Below are 25,810 nucleotides of genomic sequence, written 5' to 3' on the forward strand. Positions count from 1 at the left end.
CTCCTGATAGTGATAGATGACAGTAGACCTACAGTACACTGATCTGTTCTTTATGAGAATTAATATTTGAGGCCAAATGACACCAATCACACAGCAGCAATAGCCTATGAAGCAAGTCCTTGAACACTAACCCAGTGCAGACGTTTTGTTTTAATTTCATTTTTATCTTGATATGATTTGTATGCTTCTGACTCTTAGAATGTGTTGAACTCCTGCATTTCATCAGGCCAGGGAACAATAAACGTTAGGATGAACACATTGACTGATCGTTATGACTGCTTGATTCCCTTAAATAATAAACAGTTGGGAGAAAGGAGTGCAGACCTTTTGACAACCACAGTGCTTATCAGTGAGCCTGATCATTAAACCACAGTACTGATATAAATCATTGATCATTAAACCACAGTACTGATATCAATCATTGATCATTAAACCACAGTGCTGATATCAATCATTGATCATTAAACCACAGTACTGATATCAATCATTGATCATTAAACCACAGTGCTGATATCAATCATTGATCATTAAACCACAGTGCTGATATCAATCATTGATCATTAAACCACAGTACTGATATCAATCATTGATCATTAGTACACAGTGGTACCACATTATCAATGAGCCTGATCATTATCATGAAGGGCTGTTATCAATCAGTGATCATTAATATGAAGTGATATATCAATCAGTGATCATTAATATGAAGTGATATCAATCAGTGATCATTAATATGAAGTGATATCAATCAGTGATCATTAATATGAAGTGATATCAATCAGTGATCATTAATATGAAGTGATATATCAATCAGCGATCATTAATATGAAGTGATATATAAATCAGCGATCATTAATATGAAGTGATATATAAATCAGCGATCATTAATATGAAGTGATATCAATCAGTGATCATTAATATGAAGTGATATATAAATCAGCGATCATTAATATGAAGTGATATCAATCAGTGATCATTAATATGAAGTGCTGTTATCTTTTTTTCCCTTCTTTTTCTATAATTTTGAGTCCCAGAGATGGGGAATGACATGCGGCAAAGGTCGTCCGGATCGGGAATCGAACCGGTGACGCCAGCAGGCATCATAGCCTAGTATGTGGTATGCACCTTGACCACCAGGCCAGCAGGTGCCCAAAGGAGCCTGATCATTATTGATATGCAGTTCCGTTATCAATCAGTGATCATATCAGCATTGCCCCTCAGTTTGGCCTGGTGCCCCTCTAAATAATGGCATCCCCTGAGGCCACAGTAGCCCTAATGCCCCAGCAGCTAACTGTACCACTTTGTTCTCTGTCTCTTTCTAGACACCAGTGTATTTTGTTGAGATTCTGAATTCCTAACTCCCCTTCCCCTGAGTCGACATCTTTAAACGAATGGTGTGTGGCTGAGCATGGATCACATTGTAATGTAAATATACCTTATTTCAATGCAGATAGTCATACATTTTAAATCATCTTTAACCCTTAAATGTAATTCATTCTTTCAATGGACTAAAATCTGTTTAATTTGATGGCCTTCCTGCCCTGGCATTTGGCCTTTGTGCCCTCAAAAAATGGACAACAATCAGCATAGCGATGATTACACAGTGATGATGATTACACAGTGATGATGATTACACAGTGATGATGATCATTAACACACAGACACAGTGTGCCTATCAATGAGCCATCAATGAGCCTTCTCGATATCAGTGTTGTTATCAATCAGCCCCAGCCATCACCAGTACATTTACTCAAGTACTGTACTTGTATAGTTTTGAGGTACTTTACTTTACTGGAGTTTCCAATTGTACGTTTACTTCTACTCCACTACATCTCAAAATCGACTACATTTCCTTGATAACTTTAGATTTTGTAGATTTTGATTATGATGACAAAACATCATTAAACCACTTCAGCCCTATATTAGGGTGACCATATTTTCAGCCACTCAAACCGGGACGCAAACCACTGTTGCTTAAAACCGGGACCTTAAAAGCAATGCGCACGTTACCGTGCACGTGCGTGCCCATTCTCTAACGTTCGTGCACGCGCACACACACCGCAGGGTTGCAAACAGGCAGTGAGTGATTGACAAACAGCCTCAGTGTTGAATTCAGACACGCAATGAATTTGTTTATGTTTTCTGATTGGTTGGTGAGCATGTTTTCATGAAAAGAACATGATGAATGTCTATGCAACCACTGAAAACAGCTACTATTATTTTAATTCTGGCGAAAACCGGGACAATCTTGCAGTGAATGTTGAAAACCGGGACATATTAGTGTTTTAGAGATATTTGTCAGGACACTGGGACACGCAGCTTGAAAACGGGACTGTCCCGGGTAAAACGGGACGTCTGGTCACCCTACCCTATATACATTTTGGCCATTTGAAAATAGCAGATCTACAAGCTGTGTAGAGCTTGTAGATCTGCTGCAGTATGTTCACACATACATATGAAAATACATTTTTAATTTCCCACACATTTGCAACAAGTGTGGAATATCATTTCCACACTGCAGTGTTGATACTTTCACCTGAGCCTCCTGCCAGAATCACCACCAATGTCAGCCACTGGGTGGCGACAAAAACAGGCAACAAAAACAACAGTTCCTTCCTCGTCACATCAGTGCATAATAATGTTGTTGTGCTGGGCTCTCCTGTTCCGTGCATCAGCGTTACACAACAACAACCATGACAACTAGACGGATCTAATCATTAAGACGCACACTAGTAGGTAAGCTGGCTGCGGTGCGTGGATAAAAGATAACAGACAATATGACGACGCAACGGTGTCGTTTTGTGTCGTTAAACCCGGGCTAACAGCTAGCAGCTAGCTTTAGCCGCAGCAGCTAGACATGGGATTTATGGCTCTATGAAGTGAGCCGGATCTCTGGGAGCCGTTCCTTTCAAAGAGCCGTTCAAAAGACTGGCTCATTTTAGTTACTTTGCAGATTTTGATTATGATTGCAAATCACTTCAACCCTATTGGCCTATACATTTTGGCCATAGGATGCATTTCTGCCATTTGAAAATAGATCTACAAGCTCACAATGTGTCGCAACACATTGTGAGCTTGTAGATCTGCTATTTTCAAATGATTTTTCTACATTTTCATTCATTGGAAAAGTTGTGATATGGGACATTCTGCTGCATAATGATGAGTAATTTCTAATATTGTTACTTTAAGTACATTTTGATACCAATATTTTTGTACTGTAATTCCGACCTTCTACTTGTGGCAGAGCATTTCTACGTTGCCAGCATCGATAGGCCTACTTTTACTTAGTAAATAATTATTTGAGTACTTTTCCCTCCACATTTGTTATATGAGATACTTAAAGTGTGGTTCCTGTGGAAATAGGATATCCCTTCAGTTGACCTTGTACCAGTGATTTGTACTGTCATGAAACTGTACTTTTTTTCCTATTGATAACTTCAAATAAACTCTTCAATCAATCAATCAATCAATCAATCAATCAATCAAACAAACAAACAAACAAACAAACAAACATGTTCATTAGAAAGGAACGGCTCCCTACTGTGAACCGGATCCTATCGTTCATTTCAAAGAGCCGTTCAAAAGACTGGATTCGTTCCCCAACGTCCCAGCTGCAGCAGCACAGCAGCGCTGGGCCTTCAGAAACACAGCTGTGATGGAAGAAGTTTCACCAAATGAAAAGTTGTGCTTTCTTTGGCTCAAATATGAATGCAGCGGTGGCTCTGAGCTGCAGGCTGCTTGTGGTGTTATTTATCATGGACATGATGATGTTTTGAGCACTGACTGAGCACTGTTTTACTCAAATAATTGCGATTAACGATTTAATTGTGTTTTTGTCGTTGACAATTACATTTCTGTTTGGCTTGTAGGCTTTGAAGTTGCACATGGCAGATATGGCACATAACCTAAATATACATAGAAATTACTGACATATTTGACAACTATACTTAAAAAATAAATTGATAGTGTAAGTAGCAGATCTGATGCGACATGTTGTGAGCTTGTAGATCTGCTATTTACACTATTTGTGTCTTTAAAAAAATGTGAACATTTTTCAACATGGAAACGATTATGACGATTCTGAAAAATAATTGAGATTATTCAAATAATTGCGATTAGACGATTCTGTAATAATTGTGACAGTCCTAACTGCATATGGTAGTACTGTGTTCTATCCATCTGTCATTCAGTGTCATATGAGATACTTCAATGGTTTCCTGTGTAAATAAGCCAAGTGCTTTTCTAGGATCTCCTTTTAGTAGACCTTGTACCAGTAAACTGTACCGATATGAATGAAACTGTACCTTTTTCCTTTGCAAACTTCTAATAAAGTCTTCACTCAATCAAGGGGATCAGAGGGATGTGTCTTTGGTCTAGTGGTTAAGATATTGGACTTTTAACGCCGGAGATCCAAGTTCAAATCCCAGCTGTTACAATATCAACAAATACATTAACTAGTTCACCCCCCAAATGACCCTTTTCTTTCTTAAACTATATATTTCTTCATCATGCAATGGTGTCCCACTAAAATAGAGAAAATACAAAATGCCACATCTTCAAGTACATAGCGACTATTTGTTTTTCTTTATTTTTTTTAACCTTCTGTACCAAAATAGGGATAGACTTATTACCAATTGATTATTGTATAAAATTATCGATTATCTTTTTGACTACAAATAATCATTGAACTGGATGAAGATGGCTCTTCTTGGCTGATGTCCTGGTTGCCTGTGCAGTCCTACAGTCCTACAGTCCTACAGTCCTACATGAACAAACGAATGACAAGTAATAGATGAGTTAGATTGACTGGACTCTCCTCCTCTCAGCAGAATAACCAACATGGACCATAAACTGGAAGGCGTGCTGCTGAAGTGCGCCAGCGGCGGCGGCGCCAGCGGCAGCAGCGGCGGCGTGGAGGCTGGCAGAGGAGCGGGCGGTGTGGGCATCAAGGGAGTGGGCATCAGAGGAGGAGGAGGTAGGGCTGTCACAATTATTACATAACCGTCTAATCGTGATTATTTGACATTATCGCAATTATTTGTCATAATCGTCATAATCGTGAATGTTGAAAAATGTCCGAAATAGTGGAAATAGCACATCTACAAGCTCGTTGTGAGCTTGTAGATCGGCTATTTCCACTATCGAAGTAATTTTTTTTAAGTAGTAAGTTGTCAAATTTAGGTTATGTGTCATATCTACCATGTACAACTTCAAAGCCTAAAAGCCAGACAGAAATGTAATTATCAACGACAAAAACACAATTAAATCGTTAATCGGCAATTATTTGAGTGACAATTAATGGTCATGTAAAATGTCATATGGTGACAGCCCTAGGAGGAGGCGGCCTGGTGGTGATGACCCTGGGAGAACGCTCGCTGGCCAACCATCCCCTGCTGGCCACCGATGACGACGACGATGACGACGACGAAGACTTGACCAGGGGTCCGTTGGTCACGCACGACCTGGTGCCCCCGGAGCAGCTCATGGTGCGAGAGGAGGGCATGAAGAACGGCAGCGACGGCCGGCGAGGAGAGGTGGCCGTGCACTTCCCCATAAAACTCTCCAACAAGATGCCCTGCTCGCTACACATGCCGGTGAGTTGCAGCTTCCTTCTGTTAAGCCCCTTTTCCACTGGCCCAACACCGCACCACTCCACACCACACCGCCCACTTGTGCCAGGTTTTCCACTACAAGGACCTGGGTAGAGTGGTGTGAAAGTGGTACTAAACGTGGTACTAAAAAGTATCCAATCTAGAGTAGGTCTGAGCGAGGCCAAACAGGGCCAAACACTTCATAATGACTGATCACTCACTGACTTTTCATTTTATAGACCACCAGGATATAGTTGTAATACATGATAATATATTCTATTGTGTTATAACCACTATCAAACACATAATTTTCGGAATGTCTGTCTGAGTGGGTGTCTGTCTGTCTGTCTGTCTGTCTGTCTGAGTGTCTGTCTGTCTGAGTGTCTGTCACAGCGTTTCTCCTCAGTGGCTGGAGCAATTGATCTGAAATCGCATCACCATTAGCATATGAACACACCTGACATAACTGTGAAGCCCGTTTGTCACTTTCACAAATCGTATGCTGTATATTAGCATTTTTATGGTGTAACTAGGGCTGCACGGTTAATCGTTTTCAAACCGAAATCGCGATGTGAAATCTCGCGATTAGCGAATCGCAAAGGCTGCGGTTATGGCGATTTTCTGCGAAGATGACTTCCCAAGCATTATGCAGACGTTTTAATTTTAGAAATCCGTTCATAATTAGCCCTTCGCTATGCCCCTCCTAAACCCGTGCTTGCCCAATGCCACGTTTAGCGACAGGTTACTAAGGCGGGTGCCTTGGCAAGCTGCCATGGCGGCGTGCAGCAATAGCACCCAGCTGCAGACTAACCTGCCTCAAACGCACGTCTAGGAAGAAAACAATAGCCTATACTAAAGTCAGATTAACATACAGTACACAAGTGTTACCAGTTATATTTTCTCATGAAGTGCTCCTAAATTATTCCTGTGGGTTTGTGTAGGTCAGTGCAATCCGTTCTGTTTTTGTTTCAGTGTTTGTGACACGGAAGCGAGTGGGTGGGACGTTCGCGAACGAATCGAGTCTTTTGAACGGCTCTTTGAAATGAACGATATGATTCGGTTCACAGTAGGGAGCCGTTCCTTTCTAATGAACAGTGTTGGGAAAAGTAATACATTTCTTTACTTAGGTAAACATATCTGCAATCAAGTTTGGAATGTTATTAATGTACTTGAGTAAAAGTAAAATAGTATTGGTATCAAAATGTACTTAAAGTAGCCTACCAATATTAGAACGTAGGCCTACTCATTATGCAGAATGTCCTGTTTCACAGGTTTTCCAATGAGTAAAATGTAGAAAAATCATTTGCAAATAGCTGATCTACAAGCTCACAATGCATTGCAACGTGACACATTGTGAGCTTGTAGATCACCTATTTTCAAATGCCAGAAATGTATCCAATGGCAAAAATGTATAGGCCTATTTGGGTGGAAGTGATTTACAATCATAATCAAAATCTACAAAGTAACCAGTAACTAAAATGAGGCAGTCTTTTGAACGGCTCTTTGAAAGGAACGGATCTCAGAGATCCGGTTCACTTCAGAGAACCATAAATCCCATCTCTATCTAGCAGCCAGACTCGCGGTACAGCGATGCGCGCCGCCATGGCAGCTTGCCAAGTCAGCTGCGTTAGTAACCTGTTGCTAACTTGGCATTGGACAAGGACGGCTTTAGGAGGGGCATAGCGAAGGGCTAATTGACTCAATGATCAAATCATGCTTCCTAAATACCCGCGCATCGCCGCACCGCGGATCAGCATTACGGGTTGCTCCAATCTCCTCAGAGGAGAGGAGCCAAGCCAAGGCATGACACTGTCTGTCTAACAGCACGTAACAGTGTATTTATCTTCCAACGGAGGAGTAGACCTACTCCATGGCTACAGGTAGTGAATGTTCTGGTAATCATTATAAATATAACATCCTTAAATCCTTGTGCATAGATTAGATCCCGTTTGTCGTAAGCTGAAAGTGAAAGTAATTTCTGTGCAACTGCTGCGGTGGCCCCTCCTCCGTCCTCCGCACACATGTGAAACTTATCGTGTGTGTCTTAGGGTGCATTCTTTTGCCTTGATAAAACGCAAGGCAGCGACATACGGTACTTTCTTCCTTGACAATAATGAGAGGCAGACAAAACCATTACTGACATTTTGCTGAATATAAAAACGTTTTATATTGCTAATAAGCAAAGTAAAAGGGAATCTTTTGGAAATATAACTGAACTGAATCAAACCATTTACATGATTGCCAATTAGCCTAGTTAATAATAATCAATTTATTTCTTAAATGTATTACACAATAAATATTCAACGGAAGCTTGACCTAAGGTAGTGAAATGATTTTCCTATGGTTAAAATAAATTATATCATCCTTTTAACAAAGATCACTTATCCTACCTTGAAATAAATATATAAATACAGGGGTTAAGGACGGAGAACCTTAACCCCTGTATTTATATATTTCATCCTGGGGATGGATTTCCATCCTGAGGAGTCCCTAGGGGCCATTTATGAGATCGAGGCAGATTTGCCAAAAAAGAGAAAACAAAAAATGGGGGTGGGGGGGTGTAGCCATGGCCGTAATGTTAATAACATGACCGAAATCGTCAAAATGCAGCATAATACTTGCTAGTCAAGTCAAAATAAATTTCCGTTTTAGGATTTTCTTTTTTGCTTTAGCCCCTGTAAATATCGCGAATAAAATCGCAATCGCAATATTAGTCAGAAAAATCGCAATTAGGTTTTTTCCCAAAATCGTGCAGCCCTAGGTGTAACTACTATCTATTCTGCATCTAGCATGAGGCATATCTATTCTGCATCTAGCATGGGGCAACATGTTTAACCAGCTCTGTGTGTGTGTGTGTGTGTGTGTGTGTGTGTGTGTGTACGCGTGTGTGTGTGTGTGTGTGGGGGGGGGGGGGGGGGGGGGGGGTGTTGGTTGGCCCTCTTTCAGATGTTGTCATGTAGATCGGTACACAGTATCTCTGTAGCCTTTAAACGAAACGGGTCTTTCTTACATTGATGCTCCTACATATTATCATGCAAGCACCAGAAAGTTACTTTCCATCCCTCATATACTGTGTGCACAGTGCACACCCCATAACCCACACACTGCACATCATTTCGGAGCTCATATCTTTGAACGGGTAAGGACTAGTTATAATCTATTTTAGTTATTATACTAATACATTAATACTTTATAGTGTGTTACTTATTGTTGGAGCCATTCTCAGTTGAATTTATATTTTGTGACTAAATGTCGCCCCCTCTTGGTCGCCTTAGAAAATGGTACCATACGTCCCTTTAATTAGTCTACAGCTGCGTGCAGGAAGACGCCAGTAGTAGAGAAACAGATTTTCAACCGCTCGGTGCCACGCTGTGCTCTCCACGCATGCACACAACACAAAGCGCGTATTTGAACGAAAGACTTTGAACTTTGTATCGAATCATTTTGAGATTATTAGAAACTTTGTTTAAGCGCTTGTTTGTTTGAAACCCTTTTACTTTAGTTTAGTTTAGTCTGTCTGGAGCCTGTTTTGTTTCACTCGTTTGCCCCCCCCCGTTTTGGCTTGAAACTTTCACTCATTAGCAACAACAATACAACTCTTGCCATAAACTTACCTGCATGAATTCACCGTCAAGATTCATCACTCAACAAACGCCAAACAGTGAGTACAAGGACAGCCCAAGTCAACCTTATATGAGCGTGTTGAAACTATTAGTCTACTGGCCCAAGAAGGGAAATTGGCCCTACACTCAAGTTGAAAATCTTCTCTTATATGGACGCAAATATTGAAATGAACGGATCAAAAGGATCTCATGGATGTGTCTATTGAAGTTTATGGATTAGCGTTAATCTGCTAATGGAATGTGCGATGTCATATGGATAAATGGACGCGAAAATCGCGGCATTTAATGTGGACTTGGAATGAATATATCGCCATTAAATGACACTGTGCTTTGATATAACTTTGGATTGGGACAAATAAATGCTGCTGGTGTATGCTAAACTGTTAACTGCACTGCGGCTTTAAGATGTCTGTGAAGTCTGTGACAGAGGAAGTTGTTCATTGTGGAGATGGAGGAATTGTGAGTGTAACTGATGTGACCGTTCACACCTCTGATAAAAGTGCTGGTGTACAATTGTCCATGGCTGAAGAGAAAAGACAAGGGAAGCCCACGCAAAAGGCCCTTGAAGCTAATTATACAAAACTATTGAATAAAAGAAAAGCTAAACTTGGACAGCTCACAGGCAAAAGAAATGTATTACAAGCACTCATGGTTGATTACAGAAATGTTGAACTGGTTAAACAAGAATACAATGATTTCCATACAAAAACAAAAGACTTCAAATCACTTCACAATTCAGTACAGCTATCATTAACGGAGGAAGAAGCCTCACATGATCATGATGATTGGTACAAGCCTAAATACAAAAACATATGTGAATTTCATGATACAGTTTTGGATTGGATTAGTAATGCCCCAGCAGATATGGGCCTGGCACCAGAGCCACCAGCCAAGCCATCACAATTACCAAAAGCACCAAGTGTAACATCATTGGACAATGTATCAGTGGGCATTATCAGCAGAGAAAATATTGAAACCACTACAAGCTCCTCACCATTAAAGCAGGCAGAGGCCGAAAGGGCCGCTTTACTTACACGTGCTGCTGCTCTAAAGCAAAGGCAAGCTTATGAATTGGAGGAGGCACAGCTCAAAGCTAAAAAAGAAGCATTTGAATTGGAAGTGGAAATTAAAGCTGCTGATGCCAAATTGAAAGTGTTGGATGTCACTGGTAAAAAAGTTGACACAAAGTATGTTAACCCCTTACTCCACATCAATGAATATTTTGCCTCAATGCAATCCATGCCAATGGACAGCCAAAGGGTTGACAATTATGGGATGGATGATGATGATGAGGACGAAGATGATGATGATTGTGATGAGGAAAATGATGACGATGATGATGATAATGATGATGATGATGATGATGATGATGATGAAGAGGGACTTGGAGCATCATGGTCCCCTTTCAAAAAAGGGTCTCAGCATGCCCCTAGTGGCCGATCACGGCAGCCACAGAAACTCAAGTCTCAGCAGCCCAGGTCAGGCATGTCTGTTCCTGGGTTAGGGGCCCAGCCCCAACAGCCAAACCCAAATGTAAGCTTAGGCCTGCAAAATGGTGCTCCTGCTAATGTTCCAGCAGGTGTAGGCATGATAGACATCATGAGAAAACAAAATGAAATTACAGAAATGTTAATTCAAGAACAGAGGTTCTCACTCTTGCCTTCTCGTGAGGTGCCTGTCTTTAAAGGTGATCCTTTAAGTTTCATTTCTTTCATTCAAACTTTTGAACATTGTATAGAAAGCAAGACAAATAACAACAGAGATCGACTTCTATTTCTTGAACAATTCACCGATGGACAACCCAAGGCAATTGTCAGAAGTTGTCTCCACATGGACCCCCAAAGAGGCTATATTAAAGCAAAACGGCTGCTACGCAAACACTTTGGCAACGAGGTTCTTATTGCTGCTGCTTATCAAGAGAAAATTCTGAACTGGGATGTCATCCGATCTGAGGATAGCAAAGCCTTACACAAATTTTCACTTTTCTTGAGAACCTGCTGCAATGCAATGAGCAACAATGAACTTCTTCAAGACATGAACAATCCTACACACTTGAAATCTGTCTTATCAAAACTACCATTCAAGCACAGAGAGAGATGGAGGACTGTCTCATATGATTATCATGAACGTACACACCGAAGAGCCAAGTTTCCACAGCTTGTTAATTTCATTGAAAGACAAGCAAACATTGCTATTGATCCACTCTTTGGCGAAATATCAGACACAAAACCAAAAGACAAGAAGACTCTCTCTGCTCCCCGAACTACCTACTTGAAATCCACTCCTGTCTCATCATACAACAAAAGCAGTTTTGCCACAGTAACAGAATCACCAGAAGCAGAACTAAAGTCTCAGTCAGGCAGCTCTACATCCATGCCACAGAAAACATGTTTCTTTTGCAAAGGAAACCACAGCACGGATCTGTGCAAAGAATTGGATAAAAAGATTCACAAAGATAAAGTTGAATACTTTAAAGCAAATGGTCTATGTTTCGGTTGTGTCACTCAGGGTCACATGAGTAAGAGCTGTAAAAGGCGTCTCACTTGCAAAGTATGTGCAAAAAAGCATCCTACAATGCTGCACATTGAATTTAATAAAGATGCAAGTCCAAACGCCGACAACACGTCAGTAAGCAGCGCTTTAGTCACCATGAAAAGGCCTACCCATACTGGGGCCGGTGACCAACAGAAACTGTCAATTGTTCCTGTACAAGTCAAGCTGTCAAATTCGGATGAAATAATTCAAACATACGCTTTCCTTGACCCAGGAAGCACTGGAACTTTCTGTACCGAAGCTTTAAGGAAGCAGCTCAGTGCAAAAGCGACACCAACTCGAATCTTACTTCGTACTCTCGGACAAGAGAAGGTCATAAGTATCAGCAGAATCAATGGACTGGAAGTGTCAAGTCTTGAAGGAAACGATTTCCTAAAACTGCCATCACTTTACACCCAAACAGAAATTCCTGTAACCAAAGAGCAAATTCCCACTCAGGTTGACGTGCAAGAATGGAACTACCTAAAAGAGGTTAAGTTGCCATATATCGATGCAGACATTGGACTCCTGATTGGCAATGATGCAGCTAAGTTTATGGAACCTTGGGCAGTAATTAATAGTAAGGGTAATGGGCCCTATGCAGTTAAGACAATACTTGGATGGGTGGTTAATGGGCTTCTACATGAACCCACTACAAGCCATAAGCAGCCAACCCATATTTTCAGTCACCGCATATCTGTAATCAATTTGAATGACCTCATGATCCAACAATTCAACTATGATTTCCCAGAAAAGGGCTATGAAGAGAAGGCAGAAATGTCTATTGAAGATAAGAGATTCATGCAAATCATGTCTGACTCCACTGAGATAAAAGATGGTCACTACCAAATAAACCTTCCATTCAAACAGAATGATATAGCAATGCCTAACAATCGCCATCTGGCAGAACAGCGTGTAATGTCACTAAAAAGGAAATTCAAGAAGGATCCGGAGTTTCAGAAAGAGTACACTGACTTTCTTGAAAGTGTCATTCAAAAGGGACACGCTGAAGCTGTACCAAAGGAGCAGTTAAAACCAGAGGAAGGAAGGACATGGTACTTGCCTCACCATGGTGTACGCCACCCAAAGAAACGCAAACTTCGCGTAGTCTTTGATTGTTCTGCCTCATTCCAAGGAACTTCGTTAAACGATGAGCTTATTCAAGGTCCAAATCTAACCAACACACTGCTGGGTGTCTTAATTCGATTTAGACAGGAGCCAGTAGCAATGATGGCAGATATAGAAGGCATGTTCCATCAAGTGAATGTCACACCAGCTGACAAGAACTTTCTCAGATTCCTTTGGTGGCCAAACGGTGACATCAGTCAAAACCTTGAAGAGTACAGAATGACAGTACATTTGTTTGGTGCAACATCTTCATCCAGTGTTGCTAGTTATGCCGTAAGAAGGACTGCTGAAGATAACAAAGACTTGTTCTCAGCAGTGGCAGTTAATGCTGTTAAAGAAAACTTCTATGTCGACGATTGTCTTAAGTCTGTGTCAAATGAGAAGGACGGCATAGAACTATCTAAAGAACTAAGAACCCTGTGTGCTCAAGGAGGTTTCCGCTTAACCAAATGGGTAAGCAACAGCCGCACTGTGCTGGCCTCTATTCCAGAGGAAGAGCGAGCCACAGAGGTAAAGGACATTGATTTGGATCAAAAGCACCTACCTGTCGAGAGAGCCCTTGGAGTGCAGTGGAATGTGGAAGAGGATACATTCAGGATTCAAGTGAACATGAAAAATCAACCCTACACAAGAAGAGGAATTCTTTCGACTGTAAGTTCAGTGTACGACCCACTGGGGTTCTTAGCTCCATTCGTATTCACTGCAAAGCACATCTTGCAACAGTTATGTCAACTGAATTATGGATGGGACGACAGGATTCCGGAGGCCTTTTGTCATTCGTGGCATAAATGGCTCACTGGACTACAGCAGATGGAGAACTTCAGCATTCCAAGATGTATTAGAACTAAAGAATTTGGGAAAATCAAGTCAGCCCAACTTCATCACTTCTGTGATGCAAGCGAGACAGGATATGGCACTGTAACCTACCTGAAAATGACCAATGCTGCAAACCAAATTCACATCTCTCTTGTCATGGCAAAAGCAAGAGTTGCCCCCTTGAAACAGGTCACCATTCCTAGAATGGAACTTACCGCTGCAATACTTGCTGTAAAAGTGAACAGGATGCTGGAGACTGAGTTACACCTTCCTCTCAGAAAAGCTGTATTTTGGACAGACAGCACATCAGTCTTGAAATATATCAGAAACAACACCAAGAGATTTCAGACTTTCGTGGCTAACAGAGTCAGCATGATCAGAGACCACTCTTCTGTTGAACAGTGGAGATACTTGAACACCAAGATCAACCCTGCAGACCATGTGTCCAGAGGTCTTACAGCTGATGCATTCTTAAAGTGTAAAAGCTGGAAGAAGGGACCAGACTTCCTACAGGAAAAGGAAGATACTTGGCCAAACTTACCTGCTGATCTTGCCTCCATACCCGCCGACGATCCTGAAATCAAAAAAGAGAAAGTTACAGTCAACGCCATCCAGATGACAGATCAAGATCCTGCTAGCACTCTAATACACCACTACTCAAGTTTCGACAGATTGAAAAGAGCTGTAGCATGGATGCTGCAGTTAAGAACTCACCTTTTGCAGTTAAGTAGAAAAAGAAAAGATCTGGTTGCTCTTATGCAAATTCAAGAACCAGACCCAGACAAACAAAGACAGTTAATTGAACTGGAGATGAAGAAATTCAAAGACACAGCAAGAGTACACAAACTCTCTCTGGATGAACTGAACACAGCAGAGACAGCTGTTGTACAGTATTGTCAAAGACAAGGATTTCAAGAGGAAATCGAAACATTAAAGAAGGGAAGTTTGAACGTTCGAAAAGACAGTACAATCTACAAACTTGACCCTAAACTTGACCAGGAGGTATTAAGAGTGGGTGGGAGATTAAGCAAAGCAGCTATGCCTGAAGATGCAAAGCACCCTGCCATCCTCCCAAAAGACCATCATGTGTCTAAGCTCATTTTCAGAAAGATCCATCAACAAGTAGGACACTGTGGGAGAAACCACATGCTTTCCCTACTGAGGGAAAAATATTGGATTCCATGCGCCAATTCATTGTCAAGAAAGATTATTTCTGAATGTGTGATATGTCGACGTCTCAATGCATCTGTTGGAGAACAGAAGATGGCAGACCTGCCAAGAGACAGAGTAACACCTGACCTACCACCTTTCACACAAGTAGGAGTGGACTATTTCGGACCCATTGAAGTGAAAAGAGCCCGTACCATAGTCAAAAGGTATGGAGTCATTTTCACGTGCTTAATAAGTAGAGCAATACATCTTGAAGTGGCCCATTCTTTAGATACAGACTCGTGCATTAATGCTCTCAGGCGTTTTATTGCACGAAGAGGACAAGTGTGTGAAATTCGGTCAGACAATGGAACTAACTTCATATCCACTGAAAAGGAGCTAAAAGAATCTTTGAAGGCGTGGAATTTGGACAAAATAGAAAGAGCTCTCCAGCAAAAAGGAGTCAAATGGACTTTTAATCCGCCCGCCGGTGCCCATCATGGTGGAGTATGGGAACGATTAATCCGTTCACTCAAAAAGATCTTGCTATCAGTCACCAAACAGCAAACTCTGGATGATGAAAGTCTCCATACAGTTATGTGTGAAGTGGAAGCCATACTTAACAGCCGCCCACTCACAACAGTTTCAAGTGACCCCAATGACTTGGAAGCATTAACACCAAATCATCTGTTATTGCTCAAGAAACAGTCGATCCTTCCACCAGGAGTGTTCAAGGCCGACGATATCTATGCAAAGCGCCGCTGGAGACAAGTGCAATACCTGTCAGATCTATTTTGGACAAGATGGATAAAAGAATACCTACCTCTAATGAATGTACGTCAAAAATGGAACCGCATCCGCAGGAACTTTGAAAATGGAGACATTGTGATCATAGCTGACACAAATGCACCAAGAGGATCCTGGATGCTGGCTAGAGTCCTGGAAGTAATGCCAGACTCGAGAGGACTTGTGAGAAGTGTGCGTCTTCAGACAAGAACCAGCGTACTTGAAAGGCCGATCAGCAAGATTTGCCTGCTGGTGCCGAAGTCAACCTAAAAAAGTACTGAAGATACAGACGGGCTTCTACACCATGCCTGTCCCCACCTCACAAGTTTTTATTTTGATTTTTTGAACACTTTGTATGGCTCCAGTTTTTGTTTTGATTTTTGTATTGTTATTAGAGCATGCCCATAACAATAGGGGCCGGTTATGTTGGAGCCATTCTCAGTTGAATTTATATTTTGTGACTAAATGTCGCCCCCTCTTGGTCGCCTTAGAAAATGGTACCATACGTCCCTTTAATTAGTCTACAGCTGCGTGCAGGAAGACGCCAGTAGTAGAGAAACAGATTTTCAACCGCTCGGTGCCACGCTGTGCTCTCCACGCATGCACACAACACAAAGCGCGTATTTGAACGAAAGACTTTGAACTTTGTATCGAATCATTTTGAGATTATTAGAAACTTTGTTTAAGCGCTTGTTTGTTTGAAACCCTTTTACTTTAGTTTAGTTTAGTCTGTCTGGAGCCTGTTTTGTTTCACTCGTTTGCCCCCCCCCGTTTTGGCTTGAAACTTTCACTCATTAGCAACAACAATACAACTCTTGCCATAAACTTACCTGCATGAATTCACCGTCAAGATTCATCACTCAACAAACGCCAAACAGTGAGTACAAGGACAGCCCAAGTCAACCTTATATGAGCGTGTTGAAACTATTAGTCTACTGGCCCAAGAAGGGAAATTGGCCCTACACTTATAATCACAGTTAATCCATTATAGTGTATTATAATTTAGGATAGTTGTAATACAAGTTTATATTGTATTATAATCACAGTTAAAAGGGTCAATTTGTTTTTTACTGATAGGGGTACTTTTGTGTAATGGAAAATGTAGATATTTTTCTGTGGTGCGGTGTGGTGTGGTGTGGTGTGGTGTGGTGTGGTGTGGTGCTAAAGCTGCAGTCGAAAAGGGGCTTTACTGTGTGTGTGTGTGTGTGTGTGTGTGTGTGTGTGTGTGTGTGTGTGTGTGTGTGTGTGTGTGTGTGTGTGTGTGTGTGTGTGTGTGTGTGTGTGTGTGTGTGGGTGGGGGGGGTCGATATGAGCAGCACAGTGGTGGATGGAAGAACGCAAACCCCAGTACCTGAGTGGGGATGGGATCATAATCCTTATAAACACTCACAGTAATCGTATCGTGGAGATTTAATTATTATTATGTTATCTTCATTATTTATCTATCAGTCAAGTACAAAGTACAAAAGCAGGGTCCTTAGCCAATGAGGAGCAGCCAAAGGGTAGATCTTTGTGCCCATACATGGTGTTACATGCGAGCCCACACTGTTTCTTAGGAACAGTATTTCTAGTTGGCGTGGTTGTAGCCTGATACTTCAGTCCGCACATCACCACCCCCTGCTGGTGGGTGGTGTGTAGTGTGGACTGAACCAGAGATATTTTATTGTATTTCAAGCACGCCTGAGGAGCGGGCGCATTGAATGGGCCAATCAGGGCCCAGCCCCCTCCCTTCGGAGCTGTTCTGCCCACGTGAGTCTCCCTAGTGGACTCTGATTGGTGCTCTTGTGCCCACGTGAGCCGCTAGTGGACTCTGATTGGTCCGTGAAAACTGTCATGGCAGAGTCAGACTCGACTCGAATTCTTTTAATAAACTACACAATAGTGCCGTTTCATTACGTTTTAATACCATTTTGCACTAACGTAAACATGCAGTCATATAATATGTTATGAGAAATAACGTATTTTTGCAATGACACGCCACGTCGCCGTCGGGGGCTCTAAGCGTGTGTGTGTGTGTGTGTGTATGTGTGTGTGTGTGGGTGACGTCAATAGGCTTTACCCCGCCCCCGCTGAAGTAGAATCTCCGTCCCCAGTTTCAGACTCAATCCCAAAACGAAGTGTGTGATTGAGTCTGGCGCTTGCAGTCAGGCTAGCGTGGTTGCCTGACAGGGCAACACATTAGTTCTGAGGGAAACTTTATAGACTTCTAGGGTAACTTTTCCACTGCCATTGGAAATGGCAGGGATAGGGAATCAATAGAGGATCAACAGGGAATCAATAGGGGATCAATAGGGAATCAATGGGAGAATCAATTGGTAGAGCTTCACATGACAATTAGCGTACTGTAGATTATACACTACGCTAACTTTGATCCCGAGCAACTCATGCTGAGTTGCTCGGGATCAAACTAGTGCTGTGCTTCTTCTTCTGTCAATCCTTAGACCTTCAGCTCCGTTGCAGCAAGCCAGTCCAGTGTGTCATTGTCTTGGTCAGGGGTTGTCAGGGGTTCCCAAACCTTTTTGTCTCAGGGCACCCCATAAATATTCTTTTAATCCGAGGCACCCCTACATTATAATTTTCACTCCCAGCACCTTATATTTACAGCATATTGTCGTTGTCGGGTGTACAGAACCATTCGTTTTGTATTTATCATCTATAAAATGTATCATCTATAAAATCTACAAGCACACAATGCCTCGCGATGCGATGCGTTGTGTGCTTGTAGATCGGCTGTTTTCACTAGTTTTGTGCGACAGTCTTGTATGATGAAGCGCGGCTTTGCTTTACCAAAAGACGTACACATTTGAAACTTGGAGATACGAGGTTTCTGCCCGACAGTGACGATATTTTAGTGATTATGTTGAGAGGAAAACATTGGGATAACAGCCATTTTGGTTAGAACTGACTGAAAATAACTTTGTACTTCAAAATACTGTCAAAATAAATTCCAAATATTATCAAATTATCTCGCGGCACCCCTGGACTGCCGTCACGGCACCCCAGGGTGCCCCGTCACCCACTTTGAAAACCCCTGGTCTTGGTCAATTAAGCCATGATCCCCATTCTGTGGTGTGTATTTGGGTCAGCTGGTCATCACTTCACATTCACAGAGGGCACTGCCTTTGAGACCCCATTTCTGCACTGCTGCGTCCCACCCACCCTGTCCTTTGGGGCGATGGGGGGAACACCGACCCTGTCCTTTGGGGCGATGGGGGGAACACCGACCCTGTCCTTTGGGGCGATGGGGGGAACACCCACCCTGTCCTTTGGGGCGATGGGGGGAACACCCACCCCTGTCCTTTGGGGCGATGGGGGGAACACCCACCCCTGTCCTTTGGGGCGATGGGGGGAACACCCACCCCTGTCCTTTGGGGCGATGGGGGGAAATCCACTCCTTACGGGGGAGGTGCTGGCCAGGAGCGTCTGTGGGATCCTCAGTGTATAGTCCATGAGCCATACGAGATGTCGGTATCGGAAAGGTGGCAAAGGTTATCATGCATTTTTGAAAAGCTCTATATCTGTAGATTTTAATTTGGTATGATAACCCTTTCAGCTAAATCAGCCGCTGGAGTTGGTGTCCCATTAACTTTACATTACAGGAAAAAAAAAGAATCTGCTTTAAGTAGCATAAGAGGGGTCAAACTAGGGGTTTTTCATGATTCTGAATCCATTGCAAGCATCTGTTTTGCACAAACAACATTCCTTGGGCTAAAAACGGCCCCACAAGACTATGGTTTAGTGATGAAAAGTGATGAGTCATCACCGTTTTAGCCCGCCCCAATTAATGTTTTTTTTATGCAAAACAGATGTTTGCAATGGATTCAGAATCATGAAAAACCCCTAGTTTGACCCCTCATATGCTACTTAAAGCAGATTATGTTTTTGCTTTTTTTCCCTGTAATGTAAAGTTAATGGGACACCAACTCTAGCGGCTGATAACACCAATTTAGCTGTGTCTCAGAAAGGGTTATCATACCAAAATATAATCTACAGATATAGAGCTTTTCAAAAATGCATGGTAACCTTTGCCACCTTTCCGATACCGACATCTCGTATGGTGAAGGATGGTTCCGCCTTCTACTGGTTCCCGTAGGCGCCTGTGATGTGACGACATTTGATTGCGAACAATTGAAATGTCTCCACAATCCCAGAGATTGTTACGGTTGTGATACAGTGCACATTATTTCACTTGCCGTTCTATATCTTCATTTACACACCGTAATACAACACTATAGTTTGTAGGTGGTTTTAAGCTACCACCTCAAGGAAGCACAGTGAGTGAAGGGATCCCTGCATAAGAGCGCCTCTGCTGCAACTGTGCAGCGCTTTATTTACTTTGTTGTTGCATTTTAATGTGTTGTTTTTATATGGCTGCTACCTTGACCTTGCCTCTCTTGTAAAAGAGATTTCTGATGCCAATGGGACTTCAAAAAATAAATACAATGCAACCTGCTGCTACACTGCCTTTGTAAAGATTTATGAAAATGTATGAACACATTTTCAACATGTTGAAACAATTGTTCAGATTATGAGGATATGAGGTCAAAATAATTGTGATTATCTAAAACTAAAACAAAGTGTCTTCTCACAGCTGAGCATCAAGCAGGAGCTGAAGCTGTCGGATCCGCTGGCCCAGATGAAGAAGGAGAAGAAACAAGCTAAGGACCTCATGGAGGGTCCCAAGAAGACCTCATGGAGACCTCATGGGGACCTCATGGAGGGTCCCAAGAAGAAGAGGAAGCAACGATCGCCAGCCAAGGTGCAAGTGAGAGGATGTTTGGTACATGTCTGTTGGTGGTGGTGGTGGTTTGTTGTTGTGTGAGGTCTGTGGAGGAGTTTAAAAGATGTGTTTTCATTGTTATAGCGATGAATAGGAACTTAAAGTATCCGTTAGTTACACTGATCCAAGCTTGGAACACAATCGACTGATCGATAATAAAAATAAACATGTGGTCAGATGGGTGGGCCAACATGTGGTCAGATGGGTGGGCCAACATGTGGTCAGATGGGTGGGCCAACATGTGGTCAGATGGGTGGGCCGCGATTTGAACCATTTTCAAGTGAGCCCTGCCTCAGAAAAGGTTGGGAACGACTGATATCAATAGGGATGGAGCCCGAAAACCGGGTCCATTACCGGTTCTGAATTTATCGAGACCCGAGTATCAACAAGCTTCTGCTTGTCGAGCCTGTTATCAGGTAAGCGTCATAACGTCACGTCGGGGGCGGGAGGTAGGCTACATTGCGTCATTGATAGTTGTGTGCTTTGCAAGAGCGTGCCGTGGGACAATGGTTGAACGCATGAAACACTAAAAAGTTTGGTTACATTTTAGAAAAGACAAGGGGAGAGCTAAATGCAATGGGATATATGCAGCACGGCCACGGTTACATGCTCGGGAGGGAACACTTCGACAATGCGGAGACACTAATTGTCCATAGTGCATCACATAAAACCCACCCAAGTGCAATAACTTTGAATGTCTGCGACGAGTTGAAACAACGCCAGCGCGTCGGCTTTTGCAGCAGCGCGACAACCGCTCTCTTCCACCCAAAGTATGTGGTGCTTGAAAATATGAATGATTCCATTGATAATAATCCGTTTGGGACACTCAAAATCCCTGCCATAGAGTTATAATATATCGCTCTGTGTGAATGAATTCGTAGCGTCGCCAGCGTGACTTCTTCTCAGTCTACCGAAAATAGCAGATCTACAAGCTCACAACGTGGTGCGAGCAGACGCTGTGTGAGCTTGTTGATTGGGTATTGTTTGTTGCGTGACACCGTCATACTATGCGTTATAAATTACACTTTTAAAGAGACATTACACATTTTGTTTCTTCAAATATTTTCCAAAAATAAAAAGGTTACTTGCCTTCTGTCTGTTAAGTTAAAGTACTGTATTTGAAGGCCCTAGTCAAATGTAGTGCAAATATAGATTTCTGTTGTTGCTTAAAACAAAGAAAAGATAATGGAAAAATTGCATTACTGTAAAAAAAAAAAAAAAAAGAGAGAGAGAAAGAGACATGGAAATGTTAGCCTATAGTTTATATTATATACCTACATATACAATTTATAGTATCATTTTACAGTAGGCTATTATTAATACTTCATGAATAGTACTGTAAAACTATACTATATACATAGAATATATTTAAAAAAAAAGAGAAAAATGCTCAATAGTGGGCTCGATAAAAGCCCGGCTCGATAAGCATGATCGATAAGGTGCTCATTATCAATAAAAATTAACGAGCTACATCCCTAGATATCAATGCTTCCATGTGATTCTCTTCATTTCTCTCATTGTTCTCTGGTCTTTCATAGATTCTCACCATTAATGACGATGGATCGCTGGGGCTCCAAAACCCCAAGTGTCACATCTGTGTTCACTGCAACGCTGCCTTCAGAACCAACTACCACCTGCAGAGACACGTCTTCATCCACACTGGTAGGAGTTGAGCTTCATAATAGTCTCTTCTAGACAGGAGTTAGACGTGATGTTGAACTCTTTAAAGGACAACTTTAGTTTTTTACAAAAAGGGTTCATATATTAGATTTTAATTAAAGAATATAAAAGATGAGTGTTAAAATTATTTAATTTACTTCTTTCTATTGTTTTAGAGATTCTTATTTCAGTGGCTGGGGGCATGCGTACAAGTGGCTAAACATGTAATTTTACACAGAATAAGCCCATTCCCAAGATACAACACAACCTTTCATGGTTGGATGTGACTTATGGGGGCTAGAAGTGTTACTGTAAATAGCAATACTGCTGGCTTATTGTGTCTAAAAAGACATATTTAGCCACTTGTACGCATGCCCCCATGTGTACGCATGCCCCACATTTTAGCACGGTAAACGCGATAAAACAATAGAAAGAAGCAAATGATAACATTTTAACACTCACTTTTTCTTTTCTCTAATTACAATCTAAAATATGAACCCTTGTTGTAAAAAAACAAAGTTGTCCTTTAACTTCAAGGAATGGAGACATGGTTAATGAGATCAACTTGACTTAACAGTATGTACTGTAGTACCGTGGCTAGAGACGCTCCGATTGCGATTCTTGAGGCCGATACCGATCACCGATCAACTGGAATCAGTATCATCTGCCGATACCGATATTCCCGATCACAGCGTCAAATCCATAAATTGTTCTATTTACTGTGTTACTGTAGCAGCATTTATATATTTAATGATTCTTCTTACAAAACATTGACATTAGTATAAACATTAGGAGATTGCAGGCTGAGGTTCTTTTAGTATCAAATTTCAACTTGTAGGAGTTGAAGCTGAGGTTACATTCAGTCCCACAGATAAATATTGTGAAAATAGCTGATCTAGCTTGTAGATCGGCAAAGCCGATACCGATCAAAGCTGATAGAGGCATTATCGTCCGATCGCGATCACTCAACGATCATTAGGCACATCTCTAACCGTGGCCATGGAGAATAATCTTATTGGCTAAAAGGGTGCACATTATTTTTCAGATAAATGAATATGCGTCATATACTGTATATACACTCAGGGTTCCCACGGTCATGAAATTCCTGGAAATATTTTGAAATTAGAAAAAATATTTTTCCAGTACTGGAAAAGTTTTGGAATTGATCAAGGGTCCTGGAAGGTCCTGGAAAGAATATCTATGCATTGTCTTTGGTTATTGATTTTGTTAATACCTCTGAAATGACAAATTAAACATTGGCCAAATTGTCAAATATTAGAGGCAGAAATTGTGAAAATAGCAGGAGGCGGTGTGAGGTGTTGTGAGCATGTAGATCTGCTATTTTCACAATAGAACCGTGTTATACAAAACAGAATTCCTCAACTTAGTGCTCGTCAGGGTGGGGTCCCCAGTTAAAATATGTTTTTTTCTGAGGTCATGGCCTGAAAAGGTTGAGAACCACTGGCATACACTACCTGTCTTTAGGCATTGCGTAAAGGAGTAAGCGACTTGTTATTGAGCGGAATTATTGTTATAAGTTTTGGAAATGTATTGGTAAAACTGTGTGGGAACCCTGTACACTGCAACTGTTTAAGCTAAAATTGGTTACAAACTACAGTATCCTTAAAAACAACAGTGATTTCCGTAACCCTTTAGGGGATCACATACAGTATGTTATGTTAAAATATGTGACTAATGCAGTTGGCTGGCTGATGAGCTTCAACTTCAAACATCAATGATGAGACATGGCTGTTGACTTATAATGTGGACATGTTTTAATATGCATGAATGTTTTGGACCAAGCCCTGTTCAGAGTTCAACATGAGTGACATGTAGCAGCACACTGAAGGGCTTGGCCCAAAGCATGGCTCCATACAGTATGTACAGTAAGTACAGTATGTACAGTATGTACTACTGTATATCATGACTGGTCATGGCTCCATACAGTATGTACAGTATGTACTACTGTGGTCATGGGTGTGCAGACTGCAGACCTTTCACAGAGTACACATCATAGACTGTAGAAAAATATGGACGAAGCGAAGCTATTGGTTTCTATGCAGTGCAAATGGCCCTTTCTACCCCTTGGAATATGGGTGTCGCCATCATAGAATTGTAAAAGCATCAGAGATGCTATTGGCTGCCAACAGTCACGTGCAACGCAGGGATACATGGGAGAATGTGGTCGGAGCCTCCCGAAATACAGCACACGAAGAAGAACACAGCCGGCTGGTATCAGTTTAGTTGGCCACGCCCCCCCGCAACTTTATCATTTATTTTAAAATAAATTGGACCACATTTCGACAAAACGAATATGATGGTGATTGAAAGGCAATTTTTAACTAGCGATAGGAACCATACAGTATTCATGAAAATGTTAATTAAGGTTAGAAAACGAAAGGGGAAAATTAATGGGGGGGAGGGGGAACAGCGCAACTAGCGGCCAATCATAGGAAGTTTTACTTCCGTATTGGAGTCATTTTAAATCGGCAGAACTATGCCCCTGGTACACATATAGTTTTGAACTTGAAGCACACGTGCGCTACAGTTGATAATGAGGCAAAACTTGCTGTCTGTCTCCCCAGGTGAGAAGCCTTTTCAGTGCAGTCAGTGTGATATGCGCTTCATACAGAAATATCTGCTCCAGAGGCACGAGAAGATCCATACTGGTGAGCATATACATTATATAAATATTATATTTTATATTATAGTGGTGAGCATAATTTATAGTTTATAGTCCTGTGTTGTGTGTGTGTGTGTGCGTGCGTGCGTGCGTGCGTGCGTGCGTGCGCCCACCCACCTGCATGTGTCTAAAGGCATACTACCCACAGAGCCTGGTCTTAAAAAAAGAAAGAGAGTGAACTTGTGAATTATTTAGGAAATCAATGAACAGCAAGGTTTTTTGCGAAACTTAATAACCCTTTATGTGCATAGGTGAGAAGCCCTTTGGTTGTGAGGAGTGCGGGATGAGGTTCATTCAGAAATACCACATGGAGCGGCACAGGAGGACTCACAGCGGGGAGAAACCCTACCAATGTGACTACTGTCACCAGGTGAGAGTAAAACCCTACCAATGTGACTACTGTCACCAGGTGAGAGTAAAACCCTACCAATGTGACTACTGTCACCAGGTGAGCTTGCTGTAAACATAAGTGTACGTTTCCATTGAGCATTAAATGAAGCCATAACACTATTCAGTAGCGAAGTGTGATGTCACTTCCGTGAAATGGCGTGAAATGTCGCCCTCTACGGGGTTCATGCTGGTATTGTTTTGTATTCAAATCGCCATTGGGGAATTTATGATCACCGCATATAAGAACTGTTAAAAATATAAACACACCATGCTCTCGGATTGACCCAAATGGATATGAAGCATCGACTAAGGTGGAAATGTACAGATTTACCCAAAGAGTAACACAATAAACGCTAGAAACGAGTTACAACAGGCTATATCAGATATGAATGAATATCATAAACTATGCAGAACCCCCCCGCTGACAGAAACGCGCACATGGTGTGTTTATTTTTTTTAACACAGTCCTTATATGCGGCGATCGCAGATTCCCCAATGGCGATTTGAATACAAAACGATACCAGCATGAACCCCCTAGAGGGCGACATTACGCACAAATGACGACATGGCTTCGTTTCTCTATTGCCTGGCTCCAGCCAATAGACCCGCCCACTCTCTGAGTGGACTGCTTCTCTTGGTCTGGAATTAGCATATGACGTGTGTCTTTCTGTCG

At 41.9% G+C, this 25,810-nt stretch overlaps 1 protein-coding gene across 1 annotated transcript in view; it reads left to right on the forward strand.

Annotated features, from left to right (window-relative positions):
• The first annotated feature begins 2,637 nt into the window (after nt 1-2,637).
• znf148 (zinc finger protein 148) overlaps nt 2,638-25,810 on the forward strand; it is a 30,812-nt gene continuing 7,639 nt past the window's right edge. The window contains exons 1-7 of the mRNA XM_080752461.1: nt 2,638-2,736; nt 4,827-4,975; nt 5,329-5,594; nt 20,217-20,384; nt 21,944-22,067; nt 24,650-24,733; nt 24,999-25,117. Coding sequence (XP_080608587.1) covers nt 4,840-4,975; nt 5,329-5,594; nt 20,217-20,384; nt 21,944-22,067; nt 24,650-24,733; nt 24,999-25,117 — 897 coding nt within the window. The 5' untranslated portion in view covers nt 2,638-2,736; nt 4,827-4,839. The remainder of the gene's footprint in view (nt 2,737-4,826; nt 4,976-5,328; nt 5,595-20,216; nt 20,385-21,943; nt 22,068-24,649; nt 24,734-24,998; nt 25,118-25,810) is intronic.

The sequence above is a fragment of the Nannobrachium achirus genome (genome assembly GCF_963921795.1).
Source record: "Nannobrachium achirus genome assembly, chromosome: 22".
Classification (NCBI taxonomy): domain Eukaryota; kingdom Metazoa; phylum Chordata; class Actinopteri; order Myctophiformes; family Myctophidae; genus Nannobrachium; species Nannobrachium achirus.